At 43.4% G+C, this 19,153-nt stretch overlaps 1 protein-coding gene across 6 annotated transcripts in view; it reads left to right on the top strand.

Moving 5' to 3' along the window:
* The window catches only part of LOC134340712 (NF-kappa-B inhibitor delta-like), a 261,763-nt gene that overhangs the window by 182,963 nt on the left and 59,647 nt on the right, over positions 1-19,153 (top strand). For all 6 annotated transcript variants that reach the window (XM_063038180.1, XM_063038177.1, XM_063038178.1 and 3 more), the window contains one exon: positions 13,042-13,313. In XM_063038180.1, coding sequence (XP_062894250.1) covers positions 13,042-13,313 — 272 coding nt within the window. The remainder of the gene's footprint in view (positions 1-13,041; positions 13,314-19,153) is intronic.

Consider the following 19,153-nt stretch of genomic DNA (forward strand, 5'->3'; position numbering starts at 1 on the left):
ATTATCTTGTGCACCTCTATCATGTCTCCTCTCATCCTCCTTCTCTCCAAAGAGTAAAGCCCTAGCTCCCTTAATCTCTGATCATAATGCATACTTTCTAAACCAGGCAGCATCCTGGTAAATCTCCTCTGTACCCTTTCCAATGCTTCCACATCCTTCCTATAGTGAGGTGACCAGAACTGGACACAGTACTCCAAGTGTGGCCTAACCAGAGTTTTATAGAGCTGCATCATTACATCGTGACTCTTAAACTCTATCCCTTGACTTATGAAAGCTAACACCCCATAAGCTTTCTTAACTACCCTATCCACCTGTGAGGCAACTTTCAGGGATCTGTGGACATGTACCCCCAGATCCCTCTGCTCCTCCACACTACCAAGTATCCTGCCATTTACTTTGTACTCTGCCTTGGAGTTTGTCCTTCCAAAGTGTACCACCTCACACTTCTCCGGGTTGAACTCCATCTGCCACTTCTCAGCCCACTTCTGCATCCTATCAATGTCTCTCTGCAATCTTTGACAATCCTCTACACTATCTACAACACCACCAACCTTTGTGTCATCTGCAAACTTGCCAACCCACCCTTCTACCCCCACGTCAGGTCGTTAATAAAAATCACGAAAAGTAGAGGTCCCAGAACAGATCCTTGTGGGACACCACTAGTCACAATCCTCCAATCTGAATGTACTCCCTCCACCACCACCCTCTGCCTTCTGCAGGCAAGCCAATTCTGAATCCACCTGGCCAAACTTCCCTGGATCCCATGCCTTCTAACTTTCTGAATAAGCCTACCGTGTGGAACCTTGTCAAGTGCCTTACTAAAATCCATATAGATCACATCCACTGCACTACTCTCATCTATATGCCTGGTCACCTCCTCAAAGAACTCTATCAGGCTTATTAGACACGATCTTCCCTTCACAAAGCCATGCTGACTGTCCCTGATCAGACTATGATTCTCTCAATGCCTATAGATCCTATCTCTAAGAATCTTTTCCAACAGCTTTCCCACAACAGACATAAGGCTCACTGGTCTATAATTACCCGGACTATCCCTACTACCTTTTTTGAACAAGGGAACAACACTCGCCTCCCTCCAATCCTCCGGTACCATTCCCGTGGACAACGAGGAGATAAAGATCCTAGCCAGAGGCTCAGCAATCTCTTCCCTCGCCTCGTGGAGCAGCCTGGGGAATATTCCATCAGGCCCCAGGGACTTATCTGTCCTAATGTATTTTAACAACTCCAACACCTCCTCTCCCTTAATATCAACATGCTCCAGAACATCAACCTCACTCATATTGTCCTCACCATCATCAAGTTCCCTTTCATTGGTGAATACCGAAGAAAAGTATTCATTGAGGACCTCGCTCACTTCCACAGCCTCCAGGCACATCTTCCCACCTTTATCTCTAATCGGTCCTACCTTCACTCCTGTCATCCTTTTTTTCTTCACATAATTGAAGAATGCCTTGGGGTTTTCCTTTACCCTACTCGCCAAGGCCTTCTCATGCCCCCTTCTTGCTCTTCTCAGCCCCTTCTTAAGCTCCTTTCTTGCTTCCCTATATTCCTCAATAGACCCATCTGATCCTTGCTTCCTAAACCTCATGTATGCTGCCTTCTTCCACCTGACTAGCTTTTCCACCTCACTTGTCACCCACGGTTCCTTCACCCTACCATTCTTTATCTTCCTCACTGGGACAAATTTATCCCTTACATCCTGCAAGAGATCTCTAAACATCGACCACATGTCCATAGTACATTTCCCTGCAAAAACATCATCCCAATTCACACCCGCAAGTTCTAGCCTTATAGCCTCATAATTTGCCTTTCCCCAATTAAAAATTTTCCTGTCCTCTTTGATTCTATCCTTTTCCATGATAATTATAAAGGCCAGGGAGCAGTGGTCACTGTCCCCCAGATGCTCACCCACTGAGAGATCTGTGACCTGACCTGGTTCGTTACCTCGTACTAGATCTAGTATGGCATTCCCCCTGGTCGGCCTGTCAACATACTGTGACAGGAATCCATCCTGGACACACTTAACAAACTCTGCCCCATCTGAACCCTTGGAACTAATCAGGTGCCAATCAATATTAGGGAAGTTAAAGTCACCCATGATAACAACCCTGTTATTTTTGCACCTTTCCAAAATCTGTCTCCCAATCTGCTCCTCTGCATCTCTGCTGCTACCAGGGGGCCTATAGAATACCCCCAGTAGAGCTCTGGGTCCCATCCCCCTCGCAAATTAGCTGCTTATCCATTCATTTATGTAGGTCACCAGTAGGGCTATTGTCCTAATAGTTTCACTCTGTCAGACTGAACATGGAGTAAATATTAGAGTCAAAGAGTCATAGAGCTCTACAGCACAGAAGCAGGCCCTTCAGCCCATCTAGTCCATGCTGAACTGTAATTCTGCTGAGTCCCATCAACCCACACAGGGACCATAGCTCTCTATACCCCTCCCATACATGTGATTATCCAAAGTTCTCTTAAGAGTTGCAGTCAAGTCCATATCCAATACTTCTGCCAGTTCCACACTCTCACTACCTTCTGAGTGAAGAAATTCCCCCTCAGGTTCCCCTTAAACATTTCACCTTTCACCTTAACCTACGACCTCCAGTTCTAGATTCACCCAACCACAGTAGAAAATGCCTGTTTGATTTTACCCTATCTATACCACTCATAATTTTGTTTACCTGTCTCAAATCTCCCCTCAATCTCCTACACTCCAGGGAAAAATGTCCTAAACTATTCAACCTTTCCCTATAACTCAGGTCTTCAAGTCCCAGCAACATCCTTGTAAATTTTCTCCATACTCTTTCAATCTTTTTGACATGTTAAACATCGGAACATAGAAAACCTACAGCACAATACAGGCCTTTTGGCCCACAAAGCTGTGCAGAACATGTACCTTTCGAAATTACCTGAGGTTACCTATAGCCCTCTATTTTTCTGAGCTCCATATACCTATCCAGGAGTCTCTTAAAAGATCCTATTGTATCTGCCCCCACCGCTGTCGCTAGCAGCCCATTCCAAGCACTCACCACTCTCTGCATAAAAAACTTATCCCTGACATCTCCTCTATACCTGCTTCCAAGCACCTTAAAACTGTGCCCTCTCGTATTAGCCATTTCAGCCCTGGGAAAAAGCCTCTGACTATCCACACAATCAATGCTGTTCATCATCTTATACACCTCTATCAGGTCACCTCTCATCCTCTGTCGCTCCAAGGAGAAAAGGCCGAGTTCACTCAACCTATTCTCATAAAGCATGCTCCCCAATCCAGGCAACATCCTTGTAAATCTCCTCTGCACTCTTTCTATGGTTTCCACATCCTTCCCGTAGTGAGGCGACCAGAATTGAGCACAGTACTCCAAGTGGCGTCTGACCAGGGTCCTATATAGCTGCAACATTACCTCTCGGCTCTTAAACCCAATCCCATGATTGATGAAGGCCAATGCACCGTATGCCTTCTTAACCACGGAGTCAACCTGCGCAGCAACTTTGAGTGTCCTATGGACTCGGAACCCAAGATCCCTCTGATCCTCCACACTGCCAAGAGTCTTACCATTAATGCTATATTCTGCCATCATATTTGACCAACCAAAATGAACCACTTCACACTTATCTGGGTTGAACTCCATCTGCCACTTCTCAGCCCAGTTTTGCATCCTATCGATGTCCCACTGTAACCTCTGACAGCCCTCCACACTATTCACAACACCCCCAACCTTCGTGCCATCAGCAAATTTACTAACCCATCCCTCCACTTTCTCATCCAGGTCATTTATAAAAATCACGAAGAGTAGGGGTCCCAGAACAGATCCCTGAGGCAACCACTAGAGGGAAGTGATAATGCAACCACAACATCTCTTAGGACAACTTTGCCAATTAAACAATGACCTCTTCTCCTTGAACATGTATGATACATACACAAAACGTGGTCATAAACATAAAACAGTGCAACAAAACAAGAGACTTCATGATGCTTGGACACACAAGATACCATAACTGGTAGAGTATCACATAAAATGCTGGAGGAACTCAGTAGGCCAGCAGCATCTGTGGAGGGAAGTTTATCACTTGGTGTTCTATCCGTTTCCCTCCAAAGATGCTTCCTGATCTGCTGAGTTCCTTAAGCATTGAGTATGTTACTTTATAAAGTTTATCTGTTGCTTTTTGTGAATGATGTGGCTCAGTTTGTTCTGGAGTATCAGCAATAGTTTGTAATACATCTGTCTTCCTGCATTACATCAGATTCAGTTTAGGAGAAAATTTCTAGTTCCAGCAGTACTCAATAATTTCATTTGATGTTTTATGTGGTCTTGATGATGCCTCATCAAACAACTGTTATCCAGATGAAGCACAAATGACAATGATTCATTGTCAGTGAGGATCAATCACCAACATCCTTGTATGATTTCTTGTGCAAATACAAAATCATTTTAATTGTTAATCACAGGCTCTGCTGTTATGTTATTCCTTCTGAAGCACACAGAAACACTGAGTTCCAGCTTAACCGAAACCAAATATATTCAGTAACTCAATAGATATTCTGCAGATGAAAGAGATAGAGAAGAAAATTCCATACTTTGTCACCTTGAAACAGGAACATACTGAAAAAGCATGTTGAAATCAAATCAGCTGGAGAATGCAAAGTCAATAAAAAAACAGCAAAAATCTAAACCAAGGGGCATAATTGCACTGAATATGAAGTATCAAGCAGATAGGAGCAGAAGTACTTTAAATGTAGCATCTTATAGCAGTAGACTGAGTAAATAGGATCTGGTTAAGCAAAGAAAGTCAAGTTGTTTTTGTAGGAAACAACAGTACAGGACTTCTGTGCACTGACGACCAACATAGACCATCACTGACCTTATTAACCCTCGGAATCTTTCATCCACTGCCACCAAACTCCTAGTTCCCTTACCCGGCACCTCCCATTTCTACCTCCTACCCAATTTCCACAATCCTGCCTGTCCAGGTGGACCCATTGGTTCTGCTTGTTCCTGCCCCACTGAACTTATATCTGCATACCTCAACTCTGTTTTATTCCCACCTGGTTCAGTCCCTTCCAACCTACATCCGTGACACTTCACACACTGTGGATCTTTTCAATGATTTCAATTTCCCTGGCCAGTCCCTATACACCTCCATCCCCCACCAGGACAGCTTAAGGCTCTCTGTTTCTTTCTAGACGTTTCCGACCAGTTCCACTCCCCCACCAGTCTCTTATGTCTAGTAGAACTGGTCCTTGCTCTCAATGATTTCTCCTTTGGCTCCTTCCACTTCCTTCAAACCAAAGGTGTAGCCATCGGCACTCGCATAGGTCCCAGCCATGCCTGCCTTTTTGTTGGCTACGTGGACCAGTCTATGTTCCAAGCCTGCACTGGTATCACTCCCCAACTTTCCTACGCTACATCGATAACTGCATTGGCGCTGCTTCCTGCACCCATGCTGAGCTCGTTAACCATCAACTTCGGCTCCAACTTACACCCTGCCCTCAAATTTACCCGGTCCAATTCTGACACCTCCCTCTCCTTTCTCAATCTCTCTGTTCTTATCTCTGGGGACAGTTTATCTACTGATGTCTATTATAAACCTACGGATTCTCACAGCTACCTGGACTATATCTCTTCCCACCCTGTTACTTGTAAAAATTCCATCCCCTTCTCTCAATTCCATCATCTCTACTGCATCTGCTCTCAAGATTAGGCTATTCATTCCAGAACTGGGGAAATGTCCTCCTTTTTCAAAGAGAGGAGCTTTCCTTCCTCCGCCATCAAAGCTGCTCTCACCTGCATCTCTTCCATTTTGCGCACGTCTGCCCTCATCCCATTCTCCCCACCCCACTAAGGATAAGGTTCCTCTAGTCCTCACTTACCACCCCACAAGGCTTTGTGTCCAGCACTGATCTCCCGACTGGTACTTATCTGTGCAAGCAGAACAAGTACCACGACTGCCCGTACGCCTCCTCCCTCACTACTATTCAGGGCCCCAAACAGTCTATCCAGGTGAGGTAACATTTCACCTGTGAGTCTGTTGGAGTCATCCATTGTATCCTGGTATGGTCTCCTGTACATCGGTGAGATCTGATGTAGACTGGGAGACTGATTCACAGAGCATCTAAACTATGTCCACCAGAAAAAATACAGGATTCCCAGTGGCCAAATATTTCAATTCTACTTCCTATTCCTATTCCAACATGTCAATCCATGGCCTCCTCTACTGTCGTTATGAGGCCACACTCAGGTTGGAGGAGCAACACCTTATATTCCATCTGGGTGGCCTCCAACCTGATGGCATGAACATTGACTTCTCAAACTTCTGGTAATTGGCCCCCTTCACCATTCACCATCCCCTTTTCCCTTTCTCACCTTATCTCCTTACCTGCCCATCCCCTCCCTCTGGTGTTCCTCCCCCTTTTCATTCTTCCATGGCCTCTCCAATCAGATTCCCCCTTCTCCAGTCCTCTATCTCTTTCACCAATCAACTTCCCAGCTCTTTACTTCACCTCCCCCCTCTCTTGGCTTCATCTATCACTTACCACCCTGTACTTCATCCTCTCCACACCCCCCCCCACCTTCTACCACTGATTTCTCCCCTTCCTTTCCAGTCCTGATGAAGAGTCTCAGCCTAAAACTTTGACTGTTTACTGTTTTCCACAGAGGCTGCCTGGCCTGCTGAGTTCCTCCAGCATTTTGTGTGTGTTACTTTGATTTCCAGCATCTGCAGATTTTCTCTTGTTTGTGATTCAACATAGTCTTAATGGTCTGAATGGTTTCTTTCAATGTACAAGAAAACGTCGAACTGAAGCAAGAGTAAGTACTAGAGAGAAGAGTGGAGTACCCGTGAGTTATGAAATGGGCTTAGAGGAAGGATCGTTTGAATATTGACAAAGAATTTGCCCAAGTGTTGTGTGATAAACATTAATGCCACAGTGAATATCTCATGTAATGGGCTGACATGGAGGTCATCAGGCATCGTTTACGTTAAGAAATACAAGAAAAAGTTGGATAAGTCTCTGCTATCATGGTCTCTCAGACAGTAAGAGCATGAAAGAGATTCTGCACTCCCATCAAGTAGAGAGGGAGATTGATGCTGGGTAAATATCATGCAAGCCGCAGACAAGCAGCCAGTGCAGCTTATCACATTATAATGATTAACCATAAATAACATGATATATCTTAAATCTTCAATTTGAAATATTGATTCAAAAAAACATGACTCTCTTGTCCATTCATTCCTCCCCACTGGTCTCCCTCCTGACATTCATCCCCGCAAGCGGGGCAAGTGCAACCTGGATGAGGAAGTGGAGGGATGGGTTAGTAAATCTGCTGATGGCACGAAGGTTGGGGGTGTTGTGGATAGTGTGGAGGGCTGTCAGAGGTTACAACGAGACATTGATAGCATGCAAAACTGGGCTGAGAAGTGGCAGATGGTGTTCAACCCAGATAAGTGTGAGGACGTTCATTTTGGTAGGTCAAATATGATGGCAGAATATAGTATTAATGGTAAGACTCTTGGCAGTGTGGAGGATCAGAGGGATCTTGGGGTCTGAGTCCATAGGACACTCAAAGTTGCTGCGCAGGTTGACTCTGTGGTTAAGAAGGCATACGGTGTATTGGCCTTCATCAACCATGGGATTGAGTTTAGGAGCCGAGAGGTAATGTTACAGCTATATAGCACCCTGGTCAGACCCCACTTGGAGTACTGCGCTCAGTTCTGGTCGCCTCACTACAGGAAGGATGTGGAAGCCATAGAAAGGGTGCAGAGGAGATTTACAAGGACGTTGCCTGGATTGGGGAGCATGCCTTATGAGAATAGGTTGAGTGAACTTGGCCTTTTCTCCTTGGAGCAACGGAGGATGAGAGGTGACCTGATAGAGGTGTACAAGATGAGAGGCATTGATCATGTGGATAGTCAGAGGCTTTTTCCCAGGGCTAGAATGGCTGCCACAAGAGGACACAGGTTTAAGGTGCTGGGGAGTAGGTACTGAGGAGATGTCAGGGGTAAGTTTTTTAGGCAGAGAGTGGTGAGTGCGTGGAATGGGCTGCCGGCGACAGTGGTGGAGGTGGATACGATAGGGTCTTTTAAGAGACTCCTGGACAAGTATATGGAGCTTAGAAAAATAGAGGGCTATGGGTAACCCTAGGTAATTTCTAAAGTAAGGACATGTTCGGCACAGCTTTGTGGGCCGAAGAACCTGTATTGTGCTGTTGGTTTTCTATGCTTCTACCTCTTTCCTCACCACCATTCAAGGCCCCAAACAGTCCTTCAGCTGAGGTGACACTTCATCTGCAAATCTGTTACAGTCATCTACTGTATCTGGTGCTCCTGATGTGGCTTCTCTGCATCAGTGAGGCCCAAGACAGATTGGGGGACTGCCTTTGCTCTGTCCACAACAGGCAAGATTTCCCGGTGGCCAACTATTTTAATTCCCATTCTGACATGTTGTTCCACAGCCTCTTCTACTTCCACAATGTGACCACTCTCTGGTTGGAGGATCAACACATCATATTCCATTTGGGTAGCCTCCAATCTGATGGCGTGAACATTTATTTTCTAATGTCTACAAATTTCTCTCCGCTCCCCTTTCTCTCTTTTCCAATTCTTACCCCTCCTCACCTGTCTCTGTTGCCCCTTCTTCTTTCCTTTCTCCCATGGTCCACTCTCCTCTCCAATCAGATTCCTTCTTCTTCAGCTTTTCACATTTTTCACCTATCAGCTCCCAGTTTCTTACTTCATTACTCCTCCCCCACGCACCCACCATACCCTTCACCCTCACCTCTCACCTTCCAGCTTGTGCTGATTCCCCTCCCCGCCCCCTACTTATTTTGGCTTCTTCCCCCTTCCTTTCCAGTCCTGAAGAAGGGCTCCGGCCCAAACTGTGTACTGTTCATTCATGTCCATAGATGCTGCCTGACCTGCTGAGTTCCTCCTGCATTTTGTGTGTGTTGCTCTGGATTTCTGGCATCTGCAGAATCTCCTGTGTTTTTGATTGAAAATCTGCAGGGTTAAAACATGTTCACTGTTTACTGTTACAGCTAAGCTGAAGATAATGTCAGTGTGTAACCTAATACAATGTCCCAACATGCCGAACTGAGCTATATTAGAAAATGTTGGTGTAGAGTTGTAAACACAGATAGGTTTAAGGACTGTTCCAAAGACAGAGAGACAAATACCACGGCTTTGGCATGGAGTTCTGGAGCCTAACGGCCAAAGACAGATCCATTTCAGATCAGTTCCTGTGCCTGTGAATCTTGGCTAATTGTGAATATGGAATTTGGACTTTTGAGCTGCTTTCCAGCAAGAGATGAATTGATCAAGGTGCACAAGATGATAAGAGGCATAGGCAGAGTGGATATAGTCATACTGTCATCGAACACGACAGCACAGAAAGAGGACCTTCACCCTATCTGGTCCATGCTGAACTATTAATCTGCCTAGTCCTTTCGACCGGCACCCAAACCATACCCTCCACACCCCTCCCATCCATGTATCTTTCCAAATTTCTCTTGACAGTTGAACTCAAACCCTCATCCACCACTTGCACTGGCAGCACATTATGCACTTTCACGACCCTCATAGCAAACAAGCTCCCCCTTGTGTTCCCCTTAAACATTTCACCTTTCAACCTTAACCCATGACCTCTAGTTGTAGTCTCACCCAACCTCAGTGGAAAAAACCCTAATGCACATACCTTATCTATGCACCTCATAATTTTGTACACCTCTGTCAAATCTCCCCTCCTCAAGTCCCGGCAACATCCTCGTAAATTTTCTCTGCACTCTTTCAATCATATTGACATCTTTTCTGTAGTTAGATGACCAAAACTGCACACAATACTCCAAATTATGCCTTGTCAATGTCTTATACAACTGCATCATAACATCCCATCTCTAGTACTCAGTACTTAGATTTGTGGAGGCCAAAATGCTAAATGCCTTCTTTATGACCCTGTCTACCTGTGACCCCACATTCAATGAATTATGGACTTGTATTCTCAGATCCCTCCATTCTACCAAGCTCCTCAGTACCCAACCTCTCCCTCAATGTCGCAAAAACAAAGGAGCTGGTTGTGGATTACTGGAGGAATGGAGACGGGCTAACCCCTATTGACATCAATGTATCTGGGGTTGAGAGGGTGAACAGCTTTAAGTTCCTCAACATACACATCACCGAGGATCTCACATGGTCTGTACACACCAGATCTGTGGTGAAAAAAGCATAACAGTGCCTCTTTCACCTCAAACGGTTGAGGAAGTTTGGTATGGGCCCCCAAATGCTGAGAACTTTCTACAAGGGCACAATTGAGAGCATCCTGACTGGCTGCATCACTGCCTGGTATGGGAACTGTACCTCCCTCAATCACAGGACTCTGCAGAGAGTGGTGTGGATAGCCCAGCGCATCTGTAGTTGTGAACTTCCCATGATTCAGGACATTTACAAAGACAGGTGTGTAAAAAGGGCCTGAAGGATCATTGGGGACCAGAGTCACCCCAACCACAATCTATTCCAGCTGCTACCATCCGGGAAACGGTACCGCAGCATTAAAGCCAGGAGCAACAGGCTCCGGAACACCAGGCCATCAGACTGATGAACTCACACTGATTTGAGTGTATTCTATATTACATTGACTGTTCTATTTATTACAAATTCTTATAAATTACTGTGATTGCACATTGCACATTTAGATGGAGACGTAACATAAAGATTTTTACTCCTCATGTATGTGAAGGACGTAAGAAATAAAGTCAATTCAATTCAATTCAAATTGTTCACTGTGTAAGACCTACCCTGGTTGGTCCTACGAAAGTGCAACACCTCACACTAGTCTGTATTAAATTTCATCTGCCATTTTTAGACCATGTTTCCAGCTAGTCCCGATCTTGCTGCAAGCTTTGACAGTCTTCCTTCCTGTCCATTACACCCACAATCTTTGATGTCATCCACAAAATTGCTGATCCAGTTAACCATATTATCATTCAGATCTTGACATAGATGACAAACACCAAAGGACCCAGCACTGATCCCTGTGACACTTCACTAGTCACAGGCCTCCAGTCAGAGAGGCAACCATCTACTGCCACTCCCTGGCTTCTCCCTCAGAGCCAATGTCTAATCTAATTTACTACCTCATCCTGAATACCAAGCGACTGAACCTTCTTGACCAACCTCCCATGTGGGACTGAGTTAAATGCCTTCCTAAAGTCCATGTAGACATCCACTGTTGTACCTTCATCAACTTTCCTGGTAACTTCCTCGAAAAACTCTATAAGATTGGTTAGACACAACCAACCACACACAAAGCCATATTGACTATTCCATCAGTCTGTGTCTGTCCAAATATACATGTACCTGGTCTCTTAGAATACCTTTCAATAAATTTCCCACAACTAATGTCATCCTCACCGGCCTAAAATTTCCCTGCTTATTCTTGGAGCCCTTCTTGAACAATGAAACCACATCCATTATCCTCCAACCCTCTTGCATCCCTACAGATGGTTTAAATATCTCTACACTAGACATCCTGAACCTAATAAAGTGACCACTGAGTGTATGTTCATGGTCTTCTGCTGCCGTAGCCCATCCACTTCGAGGTTTGACATGTTGTGCATTCAGAGATGCTCTTCTGCACACCACTGTTGTAACGTGTGGTTATTCGAGTTACTGTCACCTTCCTGTCAGCTTGAACCAGTCTGGCCATTCTCCTCTGACCTCTCTCATTAACAAGGTGATTTCACCCACAGAGCTGCCACTCACTGGATGTAGTTTTGTTTTTCACACCGTTCTCTGTAAACTCTAGAGACTGTTATGTGTGAGAATACCAGGAGATTCTCAAACCACCCTGACTGGCACCAACAATCATTCCATGGTCAAAGTCACTTCGATCACATCTCTTCTCCATTCTGGTGTTAGGTCTGAACAACAACTGAACCTCTTGACCATGTCTGCATGCTTTTATGCATTGAGTTGCTGCCACGTGATTGGCTGATTATATATTTACATTAATGAGCAGATGTACAGGTGTACCTAATAAAGTGGCCACTGAGTGTAATCTTTACCATAAAGAGATTAATAAAAATGTGTCGGTCTATTAGAAAGAATTAATTTCTACTCTTTTCTAATTTTATAAATTGAAGGGTATGAATGCAAGTAAGTATAGATATCTTATAAAAAGAGACTTTCAATTATTTAACATCAATCACAGTTTCAGGACATCCAACGAGTTTTACAGCTAATGACACACCTCTGAAAAATAGACACTGACGTCATGTAGGAATGAGAATAACCTAATTACTCAAAGTAAGGTCTAACAGATAGCAATGTTTATCAAGCTATTAAGAACATTGATTAAAAAGAAAATAATTCCCAGGAATTTGTGGGGATAGGGTGAGGGTGGTAGCAAGAGGGGAGAACATGGCTATGCTTGTTTTGATTGGTGCCACAAGATGTATGGTGGAAACAGCAACTCAGTTCAATGACTCATGTGATCAACAGCACCCCCAACAGCAGTCCCTTGGTACTGCACTAAATAGGCTAGGTTGCCTCTGAAGTGGGATAAATCTTCAGCAGCAACATACACAAAATGGTGGAGGAACTCAGAAGGTCTCTCAGCATCAATGGAAAGGAATAAACTGTCGACATTTCAGGCCGAGACACTCCATCAGGACTGGAAAGGAACGGGGAAGAAGCCAGAATAAGTAAGTGGAGGCAGGGGAAAAAGTACAAGTTACCAGTGGGAAGCTGGGAAGTGATAGGTGGAAAAGTTAAAGGGTTCAAGAAGAAGGAATCTGATAGAGAAGAGAGTGGACAATGGGAGAAAGGGAAGAAAGAGTAGCACTAGTGGGGGGAGAAGAGAACGGGTAAGAGAGGAGCCAGAATTGGGAATGGCAAAAGAGAAAAGGGGAGCAAGGGAGAAATTATCAGCAATTAGAAAAAGGTCATCAAAGGATAATCAGTGCATTTGTCAGTGAGTCATGGCAATGTTTTGAAGGGAACTGTTGTTTGATGAAAGCTTTTGTTTCCCCACAGTCGAGAGCCCCTACACCGGCTGGGATTTCACAAATGGAGCTGTTGGATCAGCAGTCAGCACTCAGTCACTCATCTTGGAGCCAAACGCTTTCAGCTTTACCAGCATCAGGTGCACCGTGTCAGACAAACTCCCTGCAGCCTCTGCCATCCCAGTTCATGCCTCTGAACATTCCCATCCCTGAGCTAGGACTTCTGGAGTTGGAGGATGCCAGGAGAACCATTGCGAGCATGGCCATTGAGAAGCTGCTGCAACAAGATGAAGACAATGACACGTATGTTACTTTACAATAGCAATGCAAAAGGTCTACAATGGGTCCGACTGAGCCTTTAAAGAGGGGGTCATTTCAGAGTAACTATGGAACAGCACAGTACAGGCCCTTTGGCCCACGATGCTGTGCTAACCTTTTAACTCAGATCAATCCAACCCTTCACTCCCACATAGCCCTCCATTTTTATTTCATCCATGTGCCTATATAAGATCTCCCTAACGTGTCTGCCTCTACCATTACCTTTGGCAGGGTGTTCCACACACTCACCATTCTCTGTGTAAAAAACCTGCCCTGACATCCTCCTCTATATTTTCACCTAATCACCTTAAAATCATGCCCCTTCATATTAGCGATTTCATCTGGTGAAAAAGTCTGTGGCTGTCCACTCTTTCTATGCCTCTTATCATCTAGGCAACATCCTGGTAAATTTCGTCTGCACCTTCTCTAAAGCTTCCACACTCTTCCAATAATGAGGTGACCAGAACTGAACACAATACTCCAAGTGTGGTTTAACCAGAACTTTATAGTGCCACAACATTACCTCATGGCTCTGGAACTCAATCCCCTGATTGATGAAGTCCAATACACCATATGCCATCTTAACCAACCAATCAACTTGTGCTGGAACTTTGAGGGATCTGTGGATGTGAACCCCAAGATGCCTCTGTTCCTCCACACTGTGAAGAATCCTGCTATTTGCCCTGTATTCTACCTTCAGATTCAACCTTCCAAAGAAAATCGCTTCACATTTTTCCAGATTGAACTTCATAACATTTGATTCCTATTGATAACAGGAATTCGAGTCACATTGCTTCTCACAATATATTTTTAAACTGGATTTAATGCAAAGATTTGAAACTAGGTAGATGGGCCACTTGGTGTTTTCTACAAAACATAAGCCATACATTCCTAAATAACTATTGTTCATTTAGAAATTGGATCATCAGTACTGCTTCAGAGTTAAGGCAAAAATAAAAGCTGTGTAGCAGGAACTATGATCAATACTGGTAGGTCAACCGAACGGGACTTACTTACTGCCTGTTTGATAATTGTCTGTCAGCTATATTTTACCAAATGACAGTTTCCTGCTGTACATCTGTCACCAGCACTGAGAAGCACTTACTAACATTTTACATTTGACATTAATCACTGGGAGAAATTTTAAAATGTCCCGAAGGTATATTTCCACTGTCACTGGTCTTGATATGACAGAAATTGCATGTTTCTGTCTGACCATCCACTGAATTTCTTACAGGGGAGGATTTGAGTTCTAGAATGACTTAGATATTATCAATTTGAACACATCAATTTCTCTTTCCAGTAATTTCTTACCCTCACCCACCCTCTTCTTCTGTTCCTCACTCTGGCCTCTTACTTCTTTCCGCCTGCTTATCACCTCCCACTGGGTCCCATCCTTCTTCCCTTTCTCCTTTCAGATTCCTTCTTTCAGATTCCTTCCTCTCCTTCCCTGGACCTTGCCTACCCACTGGGCTTCACCTATCACTTTCTGGCTTTCCTCCCTCCTCTTCCCCCCAAACCATTTTATTCTGGTGTCTTTCCCCTTCCTTTCCAGTCCTGATGAAGGGTCTCGGCCTGTAACGTTGGCTCTTTATTCTTCTGCCTGGCCTGCTGAGTTCCTTCAGCATTTTGTGTCTGTTGCTCAGGATTTCTAGAATCTCTTGTGTAATGATTTTATCAACCAAATGTTATTGTTTGATATTCCAATTAAACCAGCCAGATTTTGTTGCTAATATACACTCAGCAGACACTTCACTAAGTACCACCTGTACCTAATAAAGTGGCCACTGAGTGTATGTTCGTGGCCTTCTGCTGCTGTAGCCCATCCACTTCAAGGTTCAACGTGTTGTGCATTCAGAGATGCTCTTCTGCACACCACTGTTGTAACATGTGGTGATTTGAGTTACTGTCACCTTCCTGTCAGCTTGAACCAGTCTGGCCATTCTCCTCTGACCTCTCTCATTAACAAGGTGCAAGGTGTTTTCACCCACATAATTAGCACTCACTGGATGTTTTTTGTTTTTCACGCCGTTCTCTGTAAACTCCAGAGACTGTTGTGTGTGAAAATCCCAGGAGATCAGCAGTTTCTGAGATACTCAAACCACTCCATCTGACACCAACAATCATTCCATGGTCAAAATCACTTAGATCACATTTCTTCTCCATTCTGATGTTTGGTCTGAACAACAACTCAACATTTTGACCCTGTCTGCACACCTTTATGCATTGAGTTGCTGCCACATGATTGGCTGATTAGATATTTGCTGTAATGAGCAGGTGTACTGGTGTACTTAATATAGTGGCCACTGAGTGTATTAGTCCATAATTATATAACATTTGCTTATACGTGTAATGGTGCATTAAAGAAGGGGGATCTTATTGAAACATACTGAATATTGAAAGGGGTGGTGGTGGGGACAGTTACGATAGAAGGGTTTAAACATTTCTAAAATAGGTACTTAACCAGAGGGTGGTGAATCTGTGGAATTCATTGCCACAGACAGCTGTGGAGGCCAAGTCATTGGGTATATTTAAAACAGAGATTGATGGGTTCTTGATTAGTCAGGGTGTCAAAGGATACTGGGAGATAGCAGAAGAATGGGGTTGAGAGGGATAATAAATCAGCCGTGATGGAATGATGGAACAGACTCAATGGGCCGAATGGCCCTATTCTGCTCCTAGGTCTTATGGTCTAAAATAAATTAAAACTTAAAACTATCCCTAAGGCATCAAATGTTAAGAGTTATAATTAAAAATCACCAGTTTAATGTTGAAATAGAGAAGTATTTAGTCCAAGAAAATTAGTGAATAGGTTGTTATTAGTGGACCATTTTATCAACTCCTCACTAGAAAATGAGAGCTATGTATCATTTTTCCAAAAAAATTTTCAGGCATGCATCACTTCTAGGAAATTACAAACGTTTGTAGTAATGGTGTCAAAGGTTACAGGGTGAAGGCAGGGGAACAGGACTGAGAGGGAAACTAAATCACCCAGCATAGAATAGCCTAATTCTGCTCCTATATCTAATGGTCTTATGGTCTAAAAGGAAATTCTACTGTTAAAGTTGTCAGAAATATTCCACTGAGCCATTCTTGGAATGAAATTAAATATGTACGGTGCTTCAAATTTCCATCTTAATAAAAGTATTCCTGCTCCACAGTGTGAGGTATTAAAATACCCACTTCATCGCCAAGCACATCACCATCCTGGCTGGCATCAGCTGTCTCTCACATGGCAGTCACTCACAGTGACAGGGTATTAAGAAGTGTGTAGATTCCATAGCAGCCAAATATTTAAACTCATCTCCATTACATTGGCCATGAAGTAGCAGCTGCGGATTCTAATGTTTTCGACGTTGAGTTCTATAAACTTTGTTGGAATCAAAAATTAGAAAAGCAGAATAAAAGACACAGTCTTGGCTATTTAGTGCTACCTGCCAGGTCAAATTGTGCTTGTGAGAAGAAGGTAGAAAAGATTATGAGGAAGAAAGGAATAGAACATAGAACGGTGCAGCACAGTAAAGGCCATTCAGCACACAATGTTGTGCTGACTGAATAAACTACTCAAGATTAATTTAACTTTTCCATCCCACATGGCCATCCATTTTTCCAAGATCTCTCAGTTCCTCCGCACTACTAAGAATCCTGCCATTAACCCTGTATTCTGCCTTCAAATTCGACCTTCCAAAGTGAATCACTTCACACTTTTCCATATTGAACTCCATCTGCCACTTCTCGGCTCAGCTCTGCAACCAGTCAATGTCTAGCTGGGACTTACAACTACCTTCTGTATTATCCACAATACCACAAACCTTCGTATCATCTGCAAGTAGTCTCTATATTACATTAGGCACATTCAGTAAGTGCATATACATCACCATGGAGGAAGTGGGCTAATAGGTCTTTTCCTGTGCTATAACCTTTTGTAATGTTATGATTTGTCATGTTTTTGGTTTGAATTAGCAGGGATAACTTGATATGGAACTGTAACTAGGATTTATTTTTGAATTTTGTATGCTTAGTAGAGTGATAGGATGAAAGGAAGAAACTGTTCCTCTGTATACCACTATTGTATCTCATCTTCATAAAGTTCAAACTTTGACACAATGTGATGAACTTTAAATAGCCCAGAGGTACTCTAGATTAGCTTACACTGTCCTTAAGAAATACCTCTTGTTGCTAGCAATGAGAAATTGTCTTTGAGAAGTTTCCAGTTTATTGGCTTTTTCAAGTCTGAGTCATGTACCCACTGTGGGCACATTTGTGATATATCTGCTTTTACAATTACATTTAAATGTTTATGATTGAAGTCATATTCTCTGTTTCTCCGTTGTCCCAGTGTAATCGGTGGTGTGAACACAATGATGTACTTCATGACTTTATACTTTGAAAAGTTAATATTTGACATTATGAAGAAGCTAATTGTAGTCTTGAGTTCATGGTTCATGGTCAGACAGGCAAAGGAAAGGCAAATTTCCCATTTCCAGCCTTTGTTTTAACAGATCTTTTCCTCTTCAAGCCACATCAACCAATTTAACTCTAGCCGAACCACAAGACAATATACAATGACCAATTATCCTACCGAGTATGTCTTTGGACTGTGGAAGGAAACTGGAGAACCCAGAGAGAACCTACGCATTCCATGGGGAGGACATACAGACTACTTACAAATGATGTTGGAATTGAACTCTGAACTTCAAGCCCCTGAGCTGTACTAACCACTAATAGTGACCACAGTCAAGAATTAGTCCTGAACCAAGTTCTCCCCATCTCTCTGGTCCAGCACCGGCTTCTCCCAAAGCAATATCCCCATTTCTGAGCTGATGCTTTGGCCAAGATCTGAAACCTACTACACTGAGGAGGCTAACCTACTCATGTTAATAAGTTCCTGTTACTTCACACTCACCAGTTTACATTCATCAATAAATTCATCTTAGCCTGAACTTCCTTAACCCAAAAGTAGTTAAGATGTTGTACAATAGGAAGTTTTCTCAGCAAGCAACGTGGTTGCTATGAAAGAGAATCTCACTTAAACCACATGGAAAAAGAACTAGAGAACATTACTGAAAAGGGCTGAAGTAAACTTGTGTGAAGAGAGCACAGCCTAGTTGGATAAAGCAGTCTGCTTGTGCTGTGGTCTTAATGTAACTTAAACCTTTGTTTAAAATGCAAATGTTATTTTCCTTCGAAAATCAAAACAGAATTGCAGACGCTGGAAATCTGAAATAAAAACAGAAAATTCTGGAAAAGGCTGAGCAGGTCAGGCAGCATCTGTGAAAAGAGAAACAGTAATATTTCAGGTTCAGGCGCTTCAGCGGAACTGAGGAACATACATTAATCTAGGACACAGTAGAGAAAATGGATGGGTGGAATAATGTTACATAGTGTCTGTAGTTGCTGGAGTAAGTAATCAAAGAAGACCTAAATGCTAAATATACTGAACATTGTTTTATGAAAGGTAAATCATGTCCGTCAAATTAGCTTGAACGCTTTGAAGTCGTAACAAGGAGAGCTTATAGAGGGCTATCTGTAGATGTAGTGTAGTTAGGTTTCTAAAAAGCTTTTTTGTAAGGAACCACATAAGGAGCTGGTATATAAATTAAGAGCCTAAGGTATTGGAAGAAATAAGTTAGCATGGATTGGAAATTGTCCAAACGTCGCCTTTTCAGCAGAGGGTGTTGGTGCTCAGTTGCTTATTATTTGGTGACCTCCTGGAAGTTTTATAAAGTCTCAAAGGGTATGGATAAAGTGAACATTCCTAGCCTTTTCCTCAGGGTTGGGGAGTCCAAAACTTGAGAGCACAGATACAAGATAAGAGGGCTGAG

This window comes from Mobula hypostoma, chromosome X2 (assembly GCF_963921235.1).
Source record: "Mobula hypostoma chromosome X2, sMobHyp1.1, whole genome shotgun sequence".
In the NCBI taxonomy this organism is placed as follows: Eukaryota; Metazoa; Chordata; class Chondrichthyes; order Myliobatiformes; family Myliobatidae; genus Mobula; species Mobula hypostoma.